The sequence below is a fragment of the Cherax quadricarinatus genome, chromosome 85 (genome assembly GCF_038502225.1).
Source record: "Cherax quadricarinatus isolate ZL_2023a chromosome 85, ASM3850222v1, whole genome shotgun sequence".
NCBI classification, from domain to species: Eukaryota; Metazoa; Arthropoda; class Malacostraca; order Decapoda; family Parastacidae; genus Cherax; species Cherax quadricarinatus.
Genome location: NC_091376.1, coordinates 13,361,915 through 13,380,948, shown reverse-complemented (window position 1 = coordinate 13,380,948; position 19,034 = coordinate 13,361,915). Strand labels below are relative to the sequence as shown.

At 39.5% G+C, this 19,034-nt stretch overlaps 1 protein-coding gene across 14 annotated transcripts in view; it reads left to right on the top strand.

Annotated features, from left to right (window-relative positions):
* The window catches only part of LOC128703197 (uncharacterized), a 96,841-nt gene that overhangs the window by 64,618 nt on the left and 13,189 nt on the right, over positions 1-19,034 (top strand). For all 14 annotated transcript variants that reach the window (XR_011394422.1, XR_011394421.1, XR_011394423.1 and 11 more), the window contains 3 exons: positions 4,573-4,670; positions 9,528-9,845; positions 13,192-13,341. Coding sequence is in view for 4 of the 14 variants with exons in the window: in XM_053797787.2 (XP_053653762.1) it covers positions 4,573-4,670; positions 9,528-9,845; positions 13,192-13,341 (566 nt within the window). In the remaining 10 variants the exon portion in view is untranslated. The remainder of the gene's footprint in view (positions 1-4,572; positions 4,671-9,527; positions 9,846-13,191; positions 13,342-19,034) is intronic.

Here is a 19,034-nt window from a genome sequence, read left to right as displayed (position 1 = left end):
TTTCTAGGTCAGCAATTTCACCTGCCTTGAAAGGTGCTGTTAGTGTACAGCAATATTCCAGCCTAGATAGAACAAGTGACCTGAAGAGTGTCATCATGGGCTTAGCATCCCTAGTTTTGAAGGTTCTCATTATCCACCCTGTCATTTTTCTAGCAGATGCGATTGATACAATGTTATGGTCCTTGAAGGTAAGATCCTTCGACATGATCACTCCCAGGTCTTTGACGTTGGTGTTTCGCTCTATTTTGTGGCCAGAATTTGTTTTGTACTCGGATGAAGATTTAATTTCCTCATGTTTACCATATCTGAGTAATTGGAATTTCTCATCGTTGACCTTCATATTGTTTTCTGCAGCCCACTTATAGATTTGGTTGATGTCCGCCTGGAGCCTTGCAGTGTCTGCAGTGGAAGACGCTGTCATGCAGATTCGGGTGTCATCTACAAAGGAAGACACGGTGATGTGGCTGACATCCTTGTCTATGTCAGATATGAGGATGAGGAACAAGATGGGAGCAAGTACTGTGCCTCGTGGAACAGAGCTTTTCACCGTAGCTGCCTCGGACTTTACTCTGTTGACTACTACTCTCTGTGCTCTGTTAGTGAGGAAATTATAGATCCATCGACCAACTTTTCCTGTTATTCCTTTAGCACGCATTTTGTGCGCTATTACGCCATGGTGACACTTGTCGAAGGCTTTTGCAAAGTCTGTATATATTACATCTGCATTCTTTTTGTCTTCTAGTGCATCTAGGACCTTGTCGTAGTGATCCAATAGTTGAGACAGACAGGAGCGACCTGTTCTAAACCCATGTTGCCCTGGGTTGTGTAATTGATGGGTTTCTAGATGGGTGGTGATCTTGCTTCTTAGGACCCTTTCAAAGATTTTTATGATATGGGATGTTAGTGCTATCGGTCTGTAGTTCTTTGCTATTGCTTTACTGCCCCCTTTGTGGAGTGGGGCTATGTCTGTTGTTTTTAGTAACTGTGGGATGACCCCCGTGTCCATGCTCCCTCTCCATAGGATGTTAAAACCACGTGATATTGGCTTCTTGCAGTTCTTGATGAACACTGAGTTCCATGAGTCTGGCCCTGGCCCTGAATTAAACCTGATTACTTCCCTTACTAATAATAAGACATCACTGCTTACTTCAAAATGCTCTTCACAACTAGGATTCTAGATATGTCAGTGAAGAGTAATTAGCAAAGAATTGCTTTTGGATTTTTTTCAATGTTGACTGTTTCTCTATAGGTTCTTCTACGTCATCCTCTTCCATTATCTGCCTGTGTCTTGCCTATCGTTTTACAGTTCATCTACATCTTACTGCAAATCATCAAGGCCCTTTCATCTTGCATCTGACTCCATACTGAGGGATAAACCTGATAAACTTTTCACCACAGGATATAATTTACCATAACTTGCATTTATGGTGACTGGGGCTTTCGTCTCATGACACTTTTTACATACATAAGTGCATGTGCTATGTTAAAAGTATGTCAGAACTCTAGCACACCAGTCTCAGAACCATGATCCTTCATGTGTAATGGCACTTAAATGTCATATTGGATGGTAAAAAATGTAGCTTACATTCTTGGGAACACTGTAACTGGTTTAGTTACCAAAACTTTGCAACCCAGTCCCTGAACCCATTATATACCTCAAATCTTTTGACTACTGCCCACAGGATGGGTATGGGGTGCATAATAAAAGATATTAAACTAAAAAATGCAAGATTTCAGGACAACTATGGAAATTTGATTTTCAAGAGTCAAGAGCACCTTGAATGCAAAATTTTTCGTGCCCAGGTAGATATTCGCTGCAGGAATAAAATAATTCTTGAATCACTCAAAGACAAGGTCTCATTTATTTATGCTGTCATGTTAGACTGTCAAATAACAAGCCAACTGGCTTTATCTTATCCCTTTCAAGCATGAGGAATCTGTGCACCTCAAATTAGCATAAGCCTGTACTTTAAATCACATGTTTTATTAGATCAGAGAAGCAAGCTGGATCAGTCCTTTGCTGCCTTGAGCCCGAGTGCAATTTATTCTTGTTTTGCTAATGTACGGTGGCCGCAAAAAAAATTTACACATTTCCAATGCAAAAAAAATCTATACACTAGATTTTGGTGTATACATTTCACTTTCCTTTCCGCCATAGGAAAAGTGGGCGAAGCTTGTGATGACTTAGTGTACTGGAGCCAAACTTTCTGCAACGTTCCCCACCATGCCACGCTCCAGTGCTCTGCCAGAGCTCAGTGAGGAATGAGGCCTACTACGTTGTTACTCATTGACCATTTTTTCACTTGACTACAAACTTTGCCACGCTATATCTCCGCTCCAAGTGGTTAGAATGGGTTGACCTAAACTTTCAATTGCAGAGAAGACCCGTGCACTCACTCTATTAGAGCAAGGCATGTCTGTGATATACGTAGCTGCAGACCTGAAGGTGACTAGGATGGCAGTTTATAACCTCAAGAAAGCATCTCCCTCATTGCCACCTGACACCGTACCACCTAGGAAGGTGGGGTCTGGGGCCCCCAAAAAGACTTCTCTTCACACAGACAAGATCCTGAAGAGGCAAGTGTTATCAGATCCGGCCATAAAAGCTGCAGTCCTCAAGAAAAAGCATCCTACACTCCTGAAAGACATCGCAGTATGAACCATTCAGCACCAGCTGCAAAAGGACCTGAAAATGCCTGCTCAACATGCCGCCAAGAAGCCCATGCTAAATGAAGCCATGAAGAAGAAACAGCTTCAGTTCTGCAAGAACTGGACCTCAAACCAGTGGCAGAAGGTGATGTTCAGCGACGAGAGTACCTTCAGGCTTGTCAGGAGTGGCTCCTAGACCATCCATCATCCCAGGGGTGTGTCCCGTTGTGACCCATGGTACGCTTTGAAGAGAGTGAAGCACCCTGACAGTGTTATGTCTGGTGTGCTTTTAGTGGTTATAAGGGCAGGGGTGGACTATACTTCCTTCCTAAGAGCATTAAGATGAAGGGAAGTAATTATATCGAGGTGTTAAGGGACCACGTGCTGATATTTTGGAACATTCACGAGTGTGATTTTTTATTCATGATGGTGCCCCTGCCCATAAATCAAAAGGAGTGAAAAAGTTCCTTGAGGACAACAATATTGGTATTTTGGAGTGGCCAGACAATTCCCCCGACCTAAATCCTATTGAGAATGCCTGGCATGGGATGAAAAATAAGATTGTGAAAGCTTGACCCACCAACATCACAGACCTGAAAGAGGCACTGAAGAAGCTTTGGATCAACGTGGACTCCTCCCTCTTCTCCCACTTTGATGCCTAGGTGACTTCAGATGGTGATAAAGAGCAATGGTAACATGAGCTAAAAAGTGAAATAAAATACGTACGTACATACATTAAGTTGCATTTTTTCATTTTATTGTCCAATAATTGTTAATGTATAAATTTTTTTTGTGGCCACTGTAAGTTCTTGATAGTATTGTCTTCCAAAATTACCCAGTCTTGTTGGCATTAAACTCTTGGCTTGGGACTGTAATCATTCTTGGAAATAATTTTTGCCACTTGTCAATCTTTTGTCATTGTCTCCCCATTGAAGAATTGGTTCAAGTTCATTCATTATATACAGATTGATTATACAGCATATGGATGAAGGTTTTCACAATACATAATACTGTATTTTGCACTTTACAGCCTATTATCTGAAAATATTTGCTATAGGGTGAGAGGTACAATGTTTTAAATACACCCTCTCCTCGCTTAGCAACGTTCTTGTTTACTGATGCCTCGGACTTACGACGGGCTCTCTGACCAGTATTCATACCTAAATAATGTATATTAGAGCTGATTTCCTCTATTCTGTTTAAGTATACAGTATACTACTGTATAAACATTTAAAAATATACCAGACAGGTTATAAATGGTGTAAAGGTGACATTAAAACAATAACAAAGATGGTTGACACAAACTCACTACGTACTATTATAGTATGCTCCTCACTTAGTGACGAATTCGTTTAACGACGTGGTCTTGGGAATGGAACTCCGTTGTTAAATGAGGAGAGGCTGTATAGAACACTAATTTTTTTATTCATATATTTTTATTCACTTATTTTGTTTTTTCTCCAGTTGTTAATTATTGCAGTAGCTACACATTTGCAATAAGTATGTATTCCTGTAGCTGCTGCTGTATCTGAATACTAAATTTTCTCTCCTGTAGAAAGGCAACTTAACAACTAGCCTGTAATTTTAAGAGGAAACTTTTGATGATGTTTCTTTCCTACTGGTTCAGGATGTACCAAAACATCAAATAAAAATTTCCTCTTAATGTTGGGATAGTTGTGAATTGTGGGAAAAGACACATGTACGTCTCAGGTCATTTATTAGAGAAAACATCGCTGTGAGTGGCTCATGGTCATTTGTGGTGAAACGTTTTCTTTAATATATAAACCAAACTGTAAATATGTTTCTTCTTAACATCTTGTCAGTATCACCATACCATTTTTTAGTTGTAAATTGTTTCAGCTTCAATATTGTGACTTTATTCTTTAAAAACATTTTGAATGTTGTTTTTTCCTTGTGTTGCAGGTGTTGCATATTTAATGGGAGAACCAATAAAAGATGGACGTTTAGACCTTGGGGACACATCCAATAATTTCTGTTCAGGCAAAGAGGCAAAGTTTCAGGTAAGATTGATGTAATAATCCATATACCTCAAGAATTTATATACAGGTATAATGTTGAATTGCAACTAAATGTTACCAAAGCAGTTTAATTCTCAGTCTTATTTTTGTAACTTTGTTGCAGTTTAATATAACATGATGGCCCTCATGGATTTAGTTTTCTCTCGTGAATAAACCAGTTGATTATTATTTTAAAAATTTTAGCGTTTTAATGGAAATGATTCCTTATGGCAATCACAAACAATTATGATACTCGTAATATCTACCATTTCAGGTTCCTGTTAAAGGTACAAAGCAGTCTGGAACTCTCTATTTATGGGCTTCACGTTCTTCATATGATGAGAACTGGAGTGTGGATAGACTAGAATTAGGCCTGAAGGATGACCCTGGGAGGAGGGTGCTCCTTAGAGATTCTTCCAAGATGCATGTGAATGAATAGTCAGGTAATTGTCTTAAGTTGTGATAATATGATTATAAAAAGTCAAGGAGCAGACAGGGTTCAGAACCATATTAACCCTTTCAGGGTCCCCAGGCCCTCTCCCAGACTTGTTTTCAGGGTCGCCCAAATTTAAAAAAAAAATTATTTTTTCTTATGGAAAGATAGAGAATCTTTTCCCAATCATAATGACACCAAAAGTATGAAATTTGATGGAAAACTTACGGAATTATGCTCTCGCGAAGTTAGCGGTCTCGATGATGTTTACGCATCGGCAATTTTGCCCACTTTGAGCCCTATTTTCGGCCAATTCCAGTGTACTAGTCGACAAAAATCATAACTATTTCACTAGAACTCCATTTTTTCTATCGAATGAGTACAAGAAACCACCCATTTACCAATTTCAACTATCCAGTACAGTGGTCAGAATTTAGCAATTTTGCCAATTTCACACAAATTTCAAAAGATGCCAATTTCCAAATAGGGTCCAGAATAAACAAGAAAGACATTCCTGGCACTAAAATATCATTTCCTCTGTTCATTAGTCATGTCCCCAGGCCCCTCTTACATTCTTTTACTTTCCACTTTGAATTTTTATTCTCACAAAAAATAGAAGATTTACTGTTATGCAGACTACTGCATTAGTGTAGAAATGGTATAAATAATATCGGCACACTTGTGAAAGAATATTATACTCACCAGTTGACGTGTATTGGATGCTTTGCATGCTTTGTTTACTTTTGAACTTTGGTAAAAATCGAACATTTCTGCTACTTTGAACTCAATTTCAAGGTACTTTTCATTGTAAAACCAGTCAAAATCATCTCAATTTCTGTAATATGTCTTCCATTCTATAAAATGAGACCAGGAAAACTAGAATACAACAATAAATCCCATACGAAAATACAGTGCAAAGTCGCTGTTTTAATCCAAAAACACGGTCAAAGTTTTTTTTTTTCATTGCGCACTGTGTGCTGCAGGATTTTTTTTATACTGCGCTCACTGACCACATAGACCCATTCTTTCATATGCAGGCCTACCAGCTTTCTCTCACTAGATTTGAGGGCGCTAGAATTTAGGCATACTAGTACGTCAAAAACCCTGGTGCGTAAGCCGTACTAGTACATCCGAAATTCTGAAAGGGTTAAGCCAGTGAGAGCACTGGCATGCTCATTTTAAGCCTGGCTTGCCATGGGTTTGAATCCTTCCATTCCCTGAGCTGTTTCTACATACATTCATATTGAAATTATCCTTTTGAGTTAAAGTGTTGTGGTTTGGTACATCTAAAAGATTCATAGAACAAATCAGATCAAATCAAATTTGAGCATACTAGAACCTAATTACAGTGGACCCCCGGTTAACGATATTTTTTCACTCCAGAAGTATGTTCAGGTGCCAGTACCGACCGAATTTGTTCCCATAAGAAATATTGTGAAGTAGATTAGTCCATTTCAGACCCCCAAACATACACGTACAAACGCACTTACATAAATACACTTACATAATTGGTCACATTCGGAGGTAATCGTTATGCGGGGGTCCACTGTATTCTTACAAGTGAGGATAATTCGGCCTTACCCTGGCTTTCAAACTAATAATTACTCCTTGGTATGTGGGTAGGATCAGCAGTATACAGTTAGGTAGCACGTATGTAGCAAAACCATTACCTTAAAGAATTTCTTTTTGGTAGGTGGGCGAGTAGAAGACTTGTTAAGCAGCAACAGAATTCTGGATGAGTAAGCTTTGCAGGGAACCCTTTCCTCATGCATAGCTGGTGAGGGGCTCTTGATATAAGGAATTAGACCTGTCCTCCAGTTCCTTGAATCAAGTCTGAATGCCTTTCATTCCCTCAGGCACTGTACTTTAACCCCTATGGGTTTAGTGCTTCCCCATGAATATAATAATTTCCTGATACATAAAATAATACTCCAATCAATTATTCACATAATTTTGTTTAATCAAGGTCTGCTTAGCATGGTAACAAACCAGCTACAATGAAATGTCATAATGTATGTGGATAAGCATTTTTGTCGATAATAAGTACTGTACTGCATTAATGCATGTCAAGACATTGTCTCCCTGGATTCTTTTGCCCAGTGTGATTTCTCACAACTTCAACCTTGCCAGTATAATCCTGTCTTATATGAATTATACATTTGATTGGCAGCTAAGATATGTTGTAAGGCCAAACAAGCAAATGCATCCATTTTTTTTTTTTTTAACAAGTCTGCCATCTCCCACCAAGGTAGGGTGACCCAAAAAGAAAGAAAATCCCCAAAAAGAAAATACTTTTATCGTCATTCAACACTTTCACCTCACTCATACATAATCACTGTTTTTGCAGAGGTGCCCAGATACAACAGTTTAGAAGCATATAAAGATATATAACATATCCCTCCAAACTGCCAATATCCCAAACCCCTTCTTTAAAGTGTAGGCATTGTACTTCCCATTTCCAGTACTTAAGTCCGGCTATATTAAAATAACCAGTTTCCCTGAATCCCGTCTCTAAATATTACCCCGCACACACTCCAACAGCTCGCCAGGTACCAAAAATCATTTGTCTTCATTCACTCCTATCTAACATGCTCGCGCACGCTTGCTGGAAGTCCAACCCCCTCGCCCACAAAACCTTCTTAATGCCTCCCTCCAACCTCTTCGAGGACGACCCCTACCCCGCCTTCCTTTCCCTTCAGATTTATTCGCTCTCCTTCTCATTCTACTTCGATCCATTCTCTCTAAATGACCAAACCACCTCAACAACCCCTCTTCAGCCCTCTGACTAATACTTTTATTAACTCCACACCTAATTTCCACACTCCTAATTCTCTGCATAATATTTGCACCACACATTGCCCTTAGACAGGACATCACTGCCTCCTCGCTGCAGCATATACAACCCAAGCTTCACACCCATATAAGAGTGTCGGTACCACTATACTTTCATACATTCCCTTCTTTGCCTCTATAGATAACGTTTTTTGTCTCCACATATACCTCAACGCACCAGTCACCCTTTTTCCTTCGTCAATTCTGTGGTTACCCTCATCCTTCATAAACCCATCCGCTAACACGTCAGCTCCTAAATGTCTGAGAACATTCACTTCTTTCATACTCCCTCTCTCCAATGTGATATCCACTTTTTCTTTATCTAAATCATATGATACCCTCATCACCTTACTCTTATCTGTATTCACTTTCAACTTTCTACCTTTGCACACTATATGTTGCAGTTTAAAAACTGTAGTGTAAAGCACCCTTCTGGCAAGACAGTGATGGAGTGAATGATGGTGAAAGTTTTTCTTTTTTGGGCCACCCTGCCTTGGTGGGAATCGGCCAGTGTGATAATAATAATGTTGCTCAGAGTTACCATATTGTAGAAATGAGGTCCTCTTCAGCAGATGAAGAGGCTTAGAAGTCTAAATACACAGCTGCCTCTTCAGTTCTTATTTTGTTGATGTCCCTGCTGTAGTATATAAAATACATGCCATTTGCCCCCACATATGCTATCATTTGTAGCTGACACGTTTGAGGAAGGTAGCATTTGTGAAGGGACTTAGGGAAACCAGTTAACTGGACTTGAAGGATGAGTGGAGACATGTTGTAGTTTATAAACAGTAGTGTTTGGCAAGTCAGTGATGGAGTGAGTAGTGAAAATGTTTCTTCTTTTCGTGGGTCACCGTACCTTGGTGAGAAACGACTGATGTGTTAAAAAAAAAAATAATGTTTGGTCTAGGAGAGTTCACGCATGTCAACCTTGATTTTTCACTCTGCATGTTAGACGTCGGATATACAGTGGACCCCCGGTTAACGATATTTTTTCACTCCATAAGTATGTTCAGGTGCCAGTACTGACCGAATTTATTCCCATAAGGAATATTGTGAAGTAGATTAGTCCATTTCAGACCCCCAAACATACACGTACAAACGCACTTACATAAATACACTTACATAATTGGTCGCATTCGGAGGTAATCGTTATGCGGGGGTCCACTGTACTCTGGTAAACTACAGATGAATCATCTGTAAATCTTGCATTTGTGGTTACAGTGGTGGCCCTAGTTCGATGGATCTTATTTTAACCCAGCTGGTCCAGTGGCTTATACTCTGGCTTGGAGTTTTACCACTCGCTCACCATGGTTCAACCCCCTATACCGTGATTTGTTGACAATTGCGTCATGATTTTGCGAGTTCTTTGTGTATATTTTTGTATTTTTTTTTTCTTTTTTTTTTGTAGGTTAATAGATTTATAGGACTGTTTTTATCCTTAAACTTCTTTTTTCTATAATAATTTTTCAAGCACTATCATAGTGCTTCCCCATCCACTGTAAAGAAGGAAATGAAATAGTCACACTGAAAATATTCTGTTTAATTTTAGACATTTTTTTCACAGTTATCTTAAATTTTTCTCTTTTGCCTTTTAGAAAATGGAAGAAACAAACCTGATAATGAACTCTGAAAGTCATGATATCACAATCGAGTCTACAGGCGAGACCCAACATGAACATGATGTACATACAGTGAGTGCACCAGAAAATGAAATGGAAAATAATTTGGAACTTGTGAAGGAAACTCCCAGTGTTGAAAGTGACAAGAGAACAGAGACTGAACACCATGAAGATTCTGAATTAAAGACACTTTCTCATGCTGAACTGAAGAAATTTTTTCAAGAGGCCTTAAGTCAGCTTCTTCAAGATGATCCTTTACTAAAGGACCTTCATCCCCAAGTGACCCTTGAAGAGGTACTCATAATTACGTTTGTGTTGTTACCCATTTTTCAGTAATTGTAAATGCATGTTTGTGAATATAGGAATAGAGCAATGCTGTATTATATTTTTAAATTTTGCAATTGTTATTGTGCATGCTAACTTAATCAGCTAGTATTATTATTTTAGCTTATCGGTTATGCCTCATCTAGGTAGGGTGACTTAAAAAAGGATGAAACACTTTCATTGTCATGCATTTAATCACTGTCCTCCCAGAAGTGTACTGACATCATAGCTTGAAATACTTTCTGAATTGTGGCATCCCTTCAGAGTGCAAGCACCATATTTCGACTCCCTTCAGAATTGTTACCATGCTTGCACTCTAACAGCACATGCTTCCACAAGCCTTTACCCCCACTTTCCAACCCTTCTGGGGATGACCACTGCCCCTCCTTCCCTCTACCCCAGGTTTATTTACCCTTCTAGTCATCCTATTTTGCTCCATTCTCTCCACATGCCCAAACCAACCCTCTGAATTACATTTTTGTCAACCCTACACCTGATCTCCAGACTATGAATACTCTGCATAATATTCACAATACACATTGCCCTCAAACATGACATCTCCACTACCTCCATCCATTCCTACTGCAACATTTAAAACCCATGCTTCACACCCATATAAGAGTGTTGGTACCACTATACTTTGGTACACTCCCAGTTTTTCTTCCATGGATAAGGTTTCCTGTTAGGTTAGGTTAGGTAAGGTTCGTCAGGAAACAGGACAAATGTTTCCTGACGCGGGTCTTAGTCAGATGATGACCCGCCTTTGGAGCTTTTGGTCATCTGACCGAGGCCTTCCGCTGGCTTACCGGTCCACCCCTTTAAAAATTATGGTCATTTATAACCTTCAAGGTTTCCTGTCTCCACAGATGTCTTGATGCACCACACACTTTTTTTCTTCAACAATTCATTATGTTCACCTCATCTTTCACAGACTAACCTGCTGACAAGTTCACTCCCAAATATCTAAACACATTTACTTCCTCCATACTCTCTTCTTCCAGTCTAATATTAATGCAATCTTTTGTTGTTTAGATTTTTTGTCACTTTCATCATCTTGCTATTTCCTATGTTCACTCTTAGTTTCCTCCTTTTATATACCCTCCCACATTCCTCCACCAACCTTTGCAACTTCTTAGAATCTCCCAAGAGAACCTTGTCATCAGCAAAGAGTAACTGTGAGAAGTTTCACTTTATCTAATTCTTTATCTTTTAAGCCAACACTTCCCAACACCCTAATATTCACTTTTTTACAACCATTTATAAATATGTTGAGCAGCTTTTGCTGGAAAAATGATTCACCTCTTTCCTACATAATATTGCTGAAAATTCATGACAGCAGTTCTTTCTCTCCATATCTCACAGACACAGCCTCCCTTATTATTTTGTTTATGTATTACTGAATTTTTATTTGTTGTTACATTTTTTAACACAGTCATTTTTAATTTTTAATTTGTATAGTTGTGGCAAGTTCCTATTTGTTTGATGCTGTTTGGCAACGACACATTGCTTTCATTTTTATGATGCTGACATATACTGATGCTGTCTCATGCATTTTTGTATTGATATTTTTTCTTTGCTTTGGCCTTATTAAGTCATTTATCTTTGGTATATATTTGTTTGGTATAGGCATGGTGAGTTGCTATTTATTTGACACTACACCTACCATCCGACTTACGACCGAGTTCGGTTCCGAGAAACCGGTCGTAAGTCGAAATGGACGTAAGTCGAACTTTACTACTGAATATCAACATCACATTTTTGTAAGGACTTTATTTTATTGTTTTATTTTGGTATTTCATGTTTTACTTTACTTTTTATGCTGTTAGTACTGTATTTTATACTGTAAGGTTTAGGATAAACACTGTGAACAACACAAATAGTTGTTTATTTCCCAGAAATTTGGCAAAAAAAAACACGGTTGTAAGTCGAGTGGTCGTAAGTCGAGCAGGTTGTAAATCGGATGGTAGGTGTATTTGGTAAGGAAATGTGGCTTATATTGATGATCACATGTATAGTACTGAGTGCGTGTTAGCCAGTCACGCTCAGCTACATCAAGTTTGGCCTAGTAGGCCTCCTTTAACCCTTCTGCCTACACTTTTTATAGGCTTCAAGTAACTACTAACAAAATATGTATTATACTGTAGCAATTTCTACCTAGTAAAACAGTACAATTTTTTTTTTTCAACAAACCGGCCGTATCCCACCAAGGCAGGGTGGCCCAAAAAGAAAAACCAAAGTTTCTCTTTTTAAATTTAGTAATTTATACAGGAGAAGGGGTTACTAGCCCCTTGCTCCCAGCAGTTTAGTTGCCTCTTACAACACGCATGGCTTATGGAGGAAGAATTCTGTTCCACTTCCCCATGGAGATAAGAGGAAATAAACAAGAACAAGAACTAGAAAGAAAATAGAAGAAAACCCAGAGGGGTATGTATATATATGCTTGTACATGTATGTGTAGTGTGACCTAAGTGAAAGAAGTAGTAGCAAGACATACCTGAAATCTTGCATGTTTATGAGACAGAAAAAAGACACCAGCAATCCTACCGTCATGTAAAACAATTACAGGTTTCCATTTTACACTTACTTGGTAGGATGGTAGTACCTCCCTGGGTGGTTGCTGTCTACCAACCTACAAGTACAAAAAATGTGATTGTTAAATTTGAAGGTGTTTGGAACATAGCCGTATTTTTGCCTCCATGTTCTTCACTTTACGTAATGCTAATTTTCAGAAACGTAGCGTGTGTTATGAGGGGTTTACTGTATATACAGAGTAGTTTGATGATCTTTTTAGCACTATAACATGAATTACTGAATTTCTACTCTCTGGAATTAGGAAAAAATGTGATTGAAATGTACACATGGAAAACAGGAATTAATAAAGGGATATAAATAATATGTTGAAAATATCTAGCCAGGACAGGATTTGCAGCAATGAATTTAAGTTGAACAAATCTAGATTTAGAGAGGACACAAGGAAGTACTGTACTGGTTTGACACTAGAGTTGTAGATGAGTGCAACATGACTCACGAAAACGTGACGGTCTGGAGTTTTGAGACTCTCTGACCGCAGGATCAAACCTCACCCGTGGTATGGGTTGAGTAGAACAAACTCCCAAATAAGATCACTGAGGCAGGAATTTTGGCTAACTTTAAATATAATGGTTGAGCAGGTACATGAGTAAGTGTGGGTGAGTGAGAGTTGGACTTGCCTAACATGGGCCAGTAGACCTACTGCAGTGGTCTTTCATTATTAAATTTTGATGTTCTTATAGTATATGTACCATTTTGCATAGTAATATGAATCTTTGTTTTATAGGTAAATGCCTTAATTGAGTTGGAACATGGAAGAGCAATGAAAATTTATATTGAAAAAGCTGATGAAGGATTTTGGACAGTGGTTATTCCTCATGAAGCAACAGTATATGAACTGAAGCAAGGTCTGAAACACCACGTGGCTCTGGTTTTAGTAAGTGAAACATGATTGTTATATCATTTTTCTCTTAACTGGAACTTTTATATATATTTTTTTTTAAAACGTCAGCCGTTTCCCACCAAGGCAGGGTGACCCAAAAAGAAAGAAAAACCCAAAAAGAAAGAAAAAACTTTCATTATCATTCAGCGCTTTCACCATCACTCGTTCATAATCACTGTCTTTGCAGAGGTGCTCAGCTATGAGAGCTTAGACGTCCCTGCAAAATGCCAATATCCCAAACCTCTCCTTTAAAGTGCAGGCATTGTACTTCCTACTTCCAGGACTCAAGTCCAGCTAACCTGTTTCCCTGAATCCCTTCACAGATTATTACCCTGCTCACACTCCAACAGCTCATCAGGTCCCAAAAACCATTAGTCTCCATTCACTCCTATCTCGCACACGCTTGCTGGAAGTCCAAGCCCCTCGCCCACAATACCTCCTTTACCCCCTTCCTCCAACCTTTTGGGGTTGATTCCTACCCTGCCTTCCTTCCCCTACAGATTTATACGCTCTCCAAGTCATTCTACTTTGTTTCATTCTCTCTAAGTGACCAAACTACCTGAGCACTCCCTCTTCAGCCCTCTGACTAATACTTTTAGTAACTCCACACCACCTATTTTCCACACTATGAATTCTCTGCATAATATTTACACCACACATTGCCCTTAGATAGGACATCTCCACTGCCTCCAACCGCCTCCTCACTGCAGCATTTACAACCCATGCTTCACACCCATATAAGAGTGTTGGTACCACTAAACTCTCATATATTCCCTTCTTTGCCTCTATGGACAATGTTCTTTGTCTCCACAGATACCTCAGTGCACCACTCATCTTTTTTCCTAACCTCATCCTTCGTAAACCCATCCGCTGACAAGTCAACTCCCAAATATCTGAAAACATTCACTTCTTCCATACTCCCTCCCTCCAATGTGATATCTAATTTTCCTTTTACAGTGGAACCTCGGTTTTTGTATGCCCTGGTTTTCGTAGGATTTGGTTTTTGACGACTTTTTTTGTCTAAATTTTGTCCCAGTTTTCGTACATCCACTTAGTTTTTGTAGAGTTGACAGTGGTCCACTGTACCAAACACGTCCATCTGCCCGAGCCCACAGAAAGCATCTCACGCGTTATGACTTGGTCTGGCTTTGTTTCTCATTGAATGAGCATTACCCTGCACGTTCAGATAACATTTTGTAATAATCCATTGTTTTTTGTGCTTGTTTGTTGAGTGCCACTGCTAAATAAGCCACCATGGGGCCAAAGAAAGTTCCGAGTGCCAACCCTTTGATAAAGAAGGTGAGAAACACAATAGAATTCAAGAAAGGACTCGTAGCGAAGTACGAAAGTGGCAAAGTAGCAAAGTACAAAAGTAACAGCAGCTGAGGAAATTGCTTCAGAGGAGGAGGAAGAGAGAGGGGAAAATGTGCCTTCTTCAGTGATTAAGAACGTGTGTGTGAAGTGGAATGAGTTGCAAAGTTTTGTGGAGAAATATCACCCTAACAAAGCTGTTGCAAGCTGTGTCTGCAACATGTTCATTGGCAATGCCTTGTCCCATTTTAGGCAAATCTTAGAGATGCCAGAAACAGACCTCTCTGGAAAGTTTTTTTTGTGTGACAGGGGTCCAGTGACTCAAGCTGATCCTAGTGCCAGTAAAAGACAAAGAACGGAAGTAACCCCAGATAGGGCCTTGATACCCGAAGTCCTTGTGGAAGGGGATTCCCCTTCCATGCAATAACCTCTTCTCCTCCCTCTTCCCTCCTCACCATCTTCCATATGCCAACAAAAGTCTTTGATAAAGGTAAAAGTGATGTTAAATGTTCATTTATCCATTTCATTATTCATTTATATTTATTTCTCATTGTTTTCTGTATGTAAAACTATAGTTATTCTTTATAAAATGTATTTTTCTTAATATTTTTGGGTGTCTGGAATGGATTAATTGGATTTACATTATTTCTTATGGGAAATATTGCTTCAGTTTTCATACAATTCGGTTTTCGTTGGACTTTCTGGAACGAATTAATCACGAAAGCCTAGGTTCCACTGTATGTATGTATAGCACTATTTATGGGATGAGTTGGTCTACAAATTCATTATCTCTTGTGATGTTTCCCATATTTTACTATATAGGGAGTGCTTTGATGCTGGTGGAGGTATCTTGATCCTAGGAATTGGAGCTACTCCTCTCCTTCAGATCAAACTTATTACTTACCACTCTCCAGTTGCAGTGACTTCTGTGGGTTTAGTGCTTCTTTATGAAAATTACACCTTGCACTTTAAACTAGAAAACCCTTGAAATATTGCCAATTTTTTTTTTTTTTATTTTTTTTTTTTTGCTTCACATATCTCAGTTTTCTCTGTGCTTTCTTCTTTTTTATTCCAGCTTGTCCCCACCCTTGAGGGAGGAGTGAGGTTACTTGCAATTTTTAACTGTAATATCAGTGCCCCTTTGGCAAGACAGTGATGGAATAAATAATGGTGGAAGTGTTTCTTCTTTTTTTGGGTCACCCTACTTCGGTGGGAGATAGCCAGTTTGTTGAAAAAAAATAATTGGGTCATACAGTAAAAATATTAAAAATAATTTTGCTTCTATTTCTGTTAGATATTTTTTTTAAGTCTTAAACTGTCCAAAAGTAGATCTACGTTTGCACGTGTAGCGCTCCAAACGTAGACCAACGTTTTATTTTTCATTCCTTCAAATTTGGCACAATAGGCTTGAGGTGCCTAGACATGAAAGAATAGGTCTGTGTACTCAGTGTGCACACTATTAAAAAAAATCTGGGAGCACTTAGTACCTTGTGGGGGCACCAGTTCAATTGAGTGCCAGCTATAGCAAATACCAGGGATTCACTGATGCCATGTCTCATTAACACTCCCATTTTAAGAAGAAAGTAAAAATAGGTAAGATAAATACATGAGTGAGTGTGGGTGGGTGTGAGTTGGACATGGCTAGCTTGTGCTACTAGGTCTGATGTCATGCTCCTTCCTTCAATGGATGTGACCTGACTAGGTGGGTCATTGGTCTAAGCCAGGGGAGAGGGTGACATGTACCTTCCTTGCATGGGCCAGTAGGCCTGCTGCAGTGTTCCTTCTTTCTTATGTTCTTATGTATTCAGCAGGCTGGCCAGCTGGCTGTCTGTCTATATATCTATCTATTTCACATGTACACATAAGTACATAGTGTAATTTTTTTTTTTTTTTTATCACACTGGCCGATTCCCACCAAGGTAGGGTGGCCCAAAAAAGAAAAACTTTCACCATCATTCACTCCATCACTGTCTTGCCAGAAGGGTGTTTTACACTACAGTTTTTAAACTGCAACATTAACACCCCTCCTTCAGAGTGCAGGCACTGTACTTCCCATCTCCAGGACTCAAGTCCGGCCTGCCGGTTTCCCTGAACCCCTTCATAAATGTTACTTTGCTCACACTCCAACAGCATGTCAAGTATTAAAAACCATTTGTCTCCATTCACTCCTATCAAACACGCTCACGCATGCCTGCTGGAAGTCCAAGCCCCTCGCACACAAAACCTCCTTTACCCCCTCCCTCCAACCTTTCCTAGGCCGACCCCTACCCCGCCTTCCTTCCACTACAGACTGATACACTCTTGAAGTCACTCCAGGCAAAGATAGACAGACAGAAACATGTTTGCGTGTATCAGTGAAAACAAATAAAGCCAGGGTTCCCCGAGCACCCATTTATCAAATGTCACCAAGCTGATAACAGATGTCATAGCATAATTCTTCAAGGAGTGTGATATATGTATACTCCAGGCAGACAGAAAGACAGATAAGCAGAGGCAGATAGACTTTCAGATAGACAGAGAGACAAGACATGTTTGTGTGTAACAGTGATAACAAATACAGCGAGGGTTAGCTGGAGCAGTGGGCATTTATCAAATGTCACCGGGCTGCCAACAGTATAGGGATGCCTTTCATAACACCATGCTTCAAGGTATACTCCAGGGTATCTAAAACATTGCTGGGACCTATAAATACTTTGTATATATTTCTAGACAATAGTAAATAACCCAGGCAGGTGTAAATGTTCACCTGTCAATGTGATTGTGACAGTTTGAGCACAATTTCAGTACCTAATATTAGTGTCAGAACAAAGATTGGCTATGAAATTACAAGAACTATTATAAATTGTAATTTTTCTTTTTTCAACAAACCGGCCGTATCACCAAGGCAGGGTGGCCCAAAAAGAAAAACGAAAGTTTCTCTTTTTAAATTTAGTAATTTATACAGGAGAAGGGATTACTAGGCCCTTGCTCCTAGCATTTTAGTCGCCTCTTACAACACGCATGGCTTACAGAGGAAGAATTCTGTTCCACTTCCCCATGGAGGTAAGAGGAAATAAACAAGAACAAGAACTAGAAAGAAAATAGAAAACCCAGAGGGGTGTGTATATATATGCTTGTACATGTATGTGTAGTGTGACCTAAGTGTAAGTAGAAGTAGCAAGAGGTACCTGAAATCTTGCAAGTATATGAGACAGAATAAAAAGACACCAGCAATCCTACCATCGTGTAAAACAATTACAGGCTTCTGTTTTACACTCACTTGGCAGGACGGTAGTACCTCCCTTTGCGGTTGCTGTCTACCAACCTACTACCTAGGATAAATTGTAATTATCAGAACATAAAAAATATATAAATTAAAATAAAAACAAGAAAAAAAGGTATATTGGCAACACTTCTGCAAGTGGCAGGAGTCGATGTTGATGACAGGTGAGCATCCAGAGCCAACTTCAAGGTCTTACATCTCAGTAAGTACTGACCCTAATTTTTTTTTTAATCCTATAACATGTAGAAAAATGTGCTCCTCATTTTAAAAGAAAAAAAGATTTTTTTATTTTTCAAAATATTCGGAGCGCCACACGAACGTTTGGACAGTTTAAGGGTTAATATTCTGGCTGAAACACATTTGCAGTCATTAAGTAGTTTTCTCACAAGAAGTGTACTGGCCTCACAGTTCAGATAGTTCTCTGAACTTCAGCATCCTCACTTCTTCAGAGTGCAGGCACTGTGCCTCTCACCACCACCTGAACCTCAGCATTCCCACCCCTCCTTCAGAGTGTAGGCAATATGCCTCCCACCACCAGAACTTCAGCATTCCCACCCCTCCTTCAGAGTGGAGGCACTATGCCTCCCACCACCTCCAGAACTTCAGCATCTCCACCCCTCCTTCAGAGTGGAGGCACTATGCCTCCCACCACCTCCAGAACTTCAGCATCTCCACCCCTCCTTCAGAGTGTAGGCACTGTGCCTCTCACCACCTCCAGAACTGCAGCATCCCCACCCCTCCTCCAGAGTGCAGACACTGTACTTCCCATTTCCAGGACTGAAGTCCAGCTAATGTATACAGCAGTATAAAAAGTTTATCCATTGCTCAATATCTAGTTTATTTCTGCTTCATATAATCATGTAGCTCTCTGAATGCTGCATCAATAATCCTGGCACTGAAACTAAGTAATTTTTGTTCATCTTATTTCTTTATGAAGCCAACAGTAGTTCTTTCATTAGACATATATGATTCATTCCTCTGCATAGTGCTAAAACCCATAGGGTCATAGAACACTGAGGGAATGGAGAGCAATTGGATTCACTCTAGGAAAGAAGGAATGTAGCTCCAGTTTCCTGAATCAAGAGCTCTTTGCTGGCATCTGGACACCTTGATT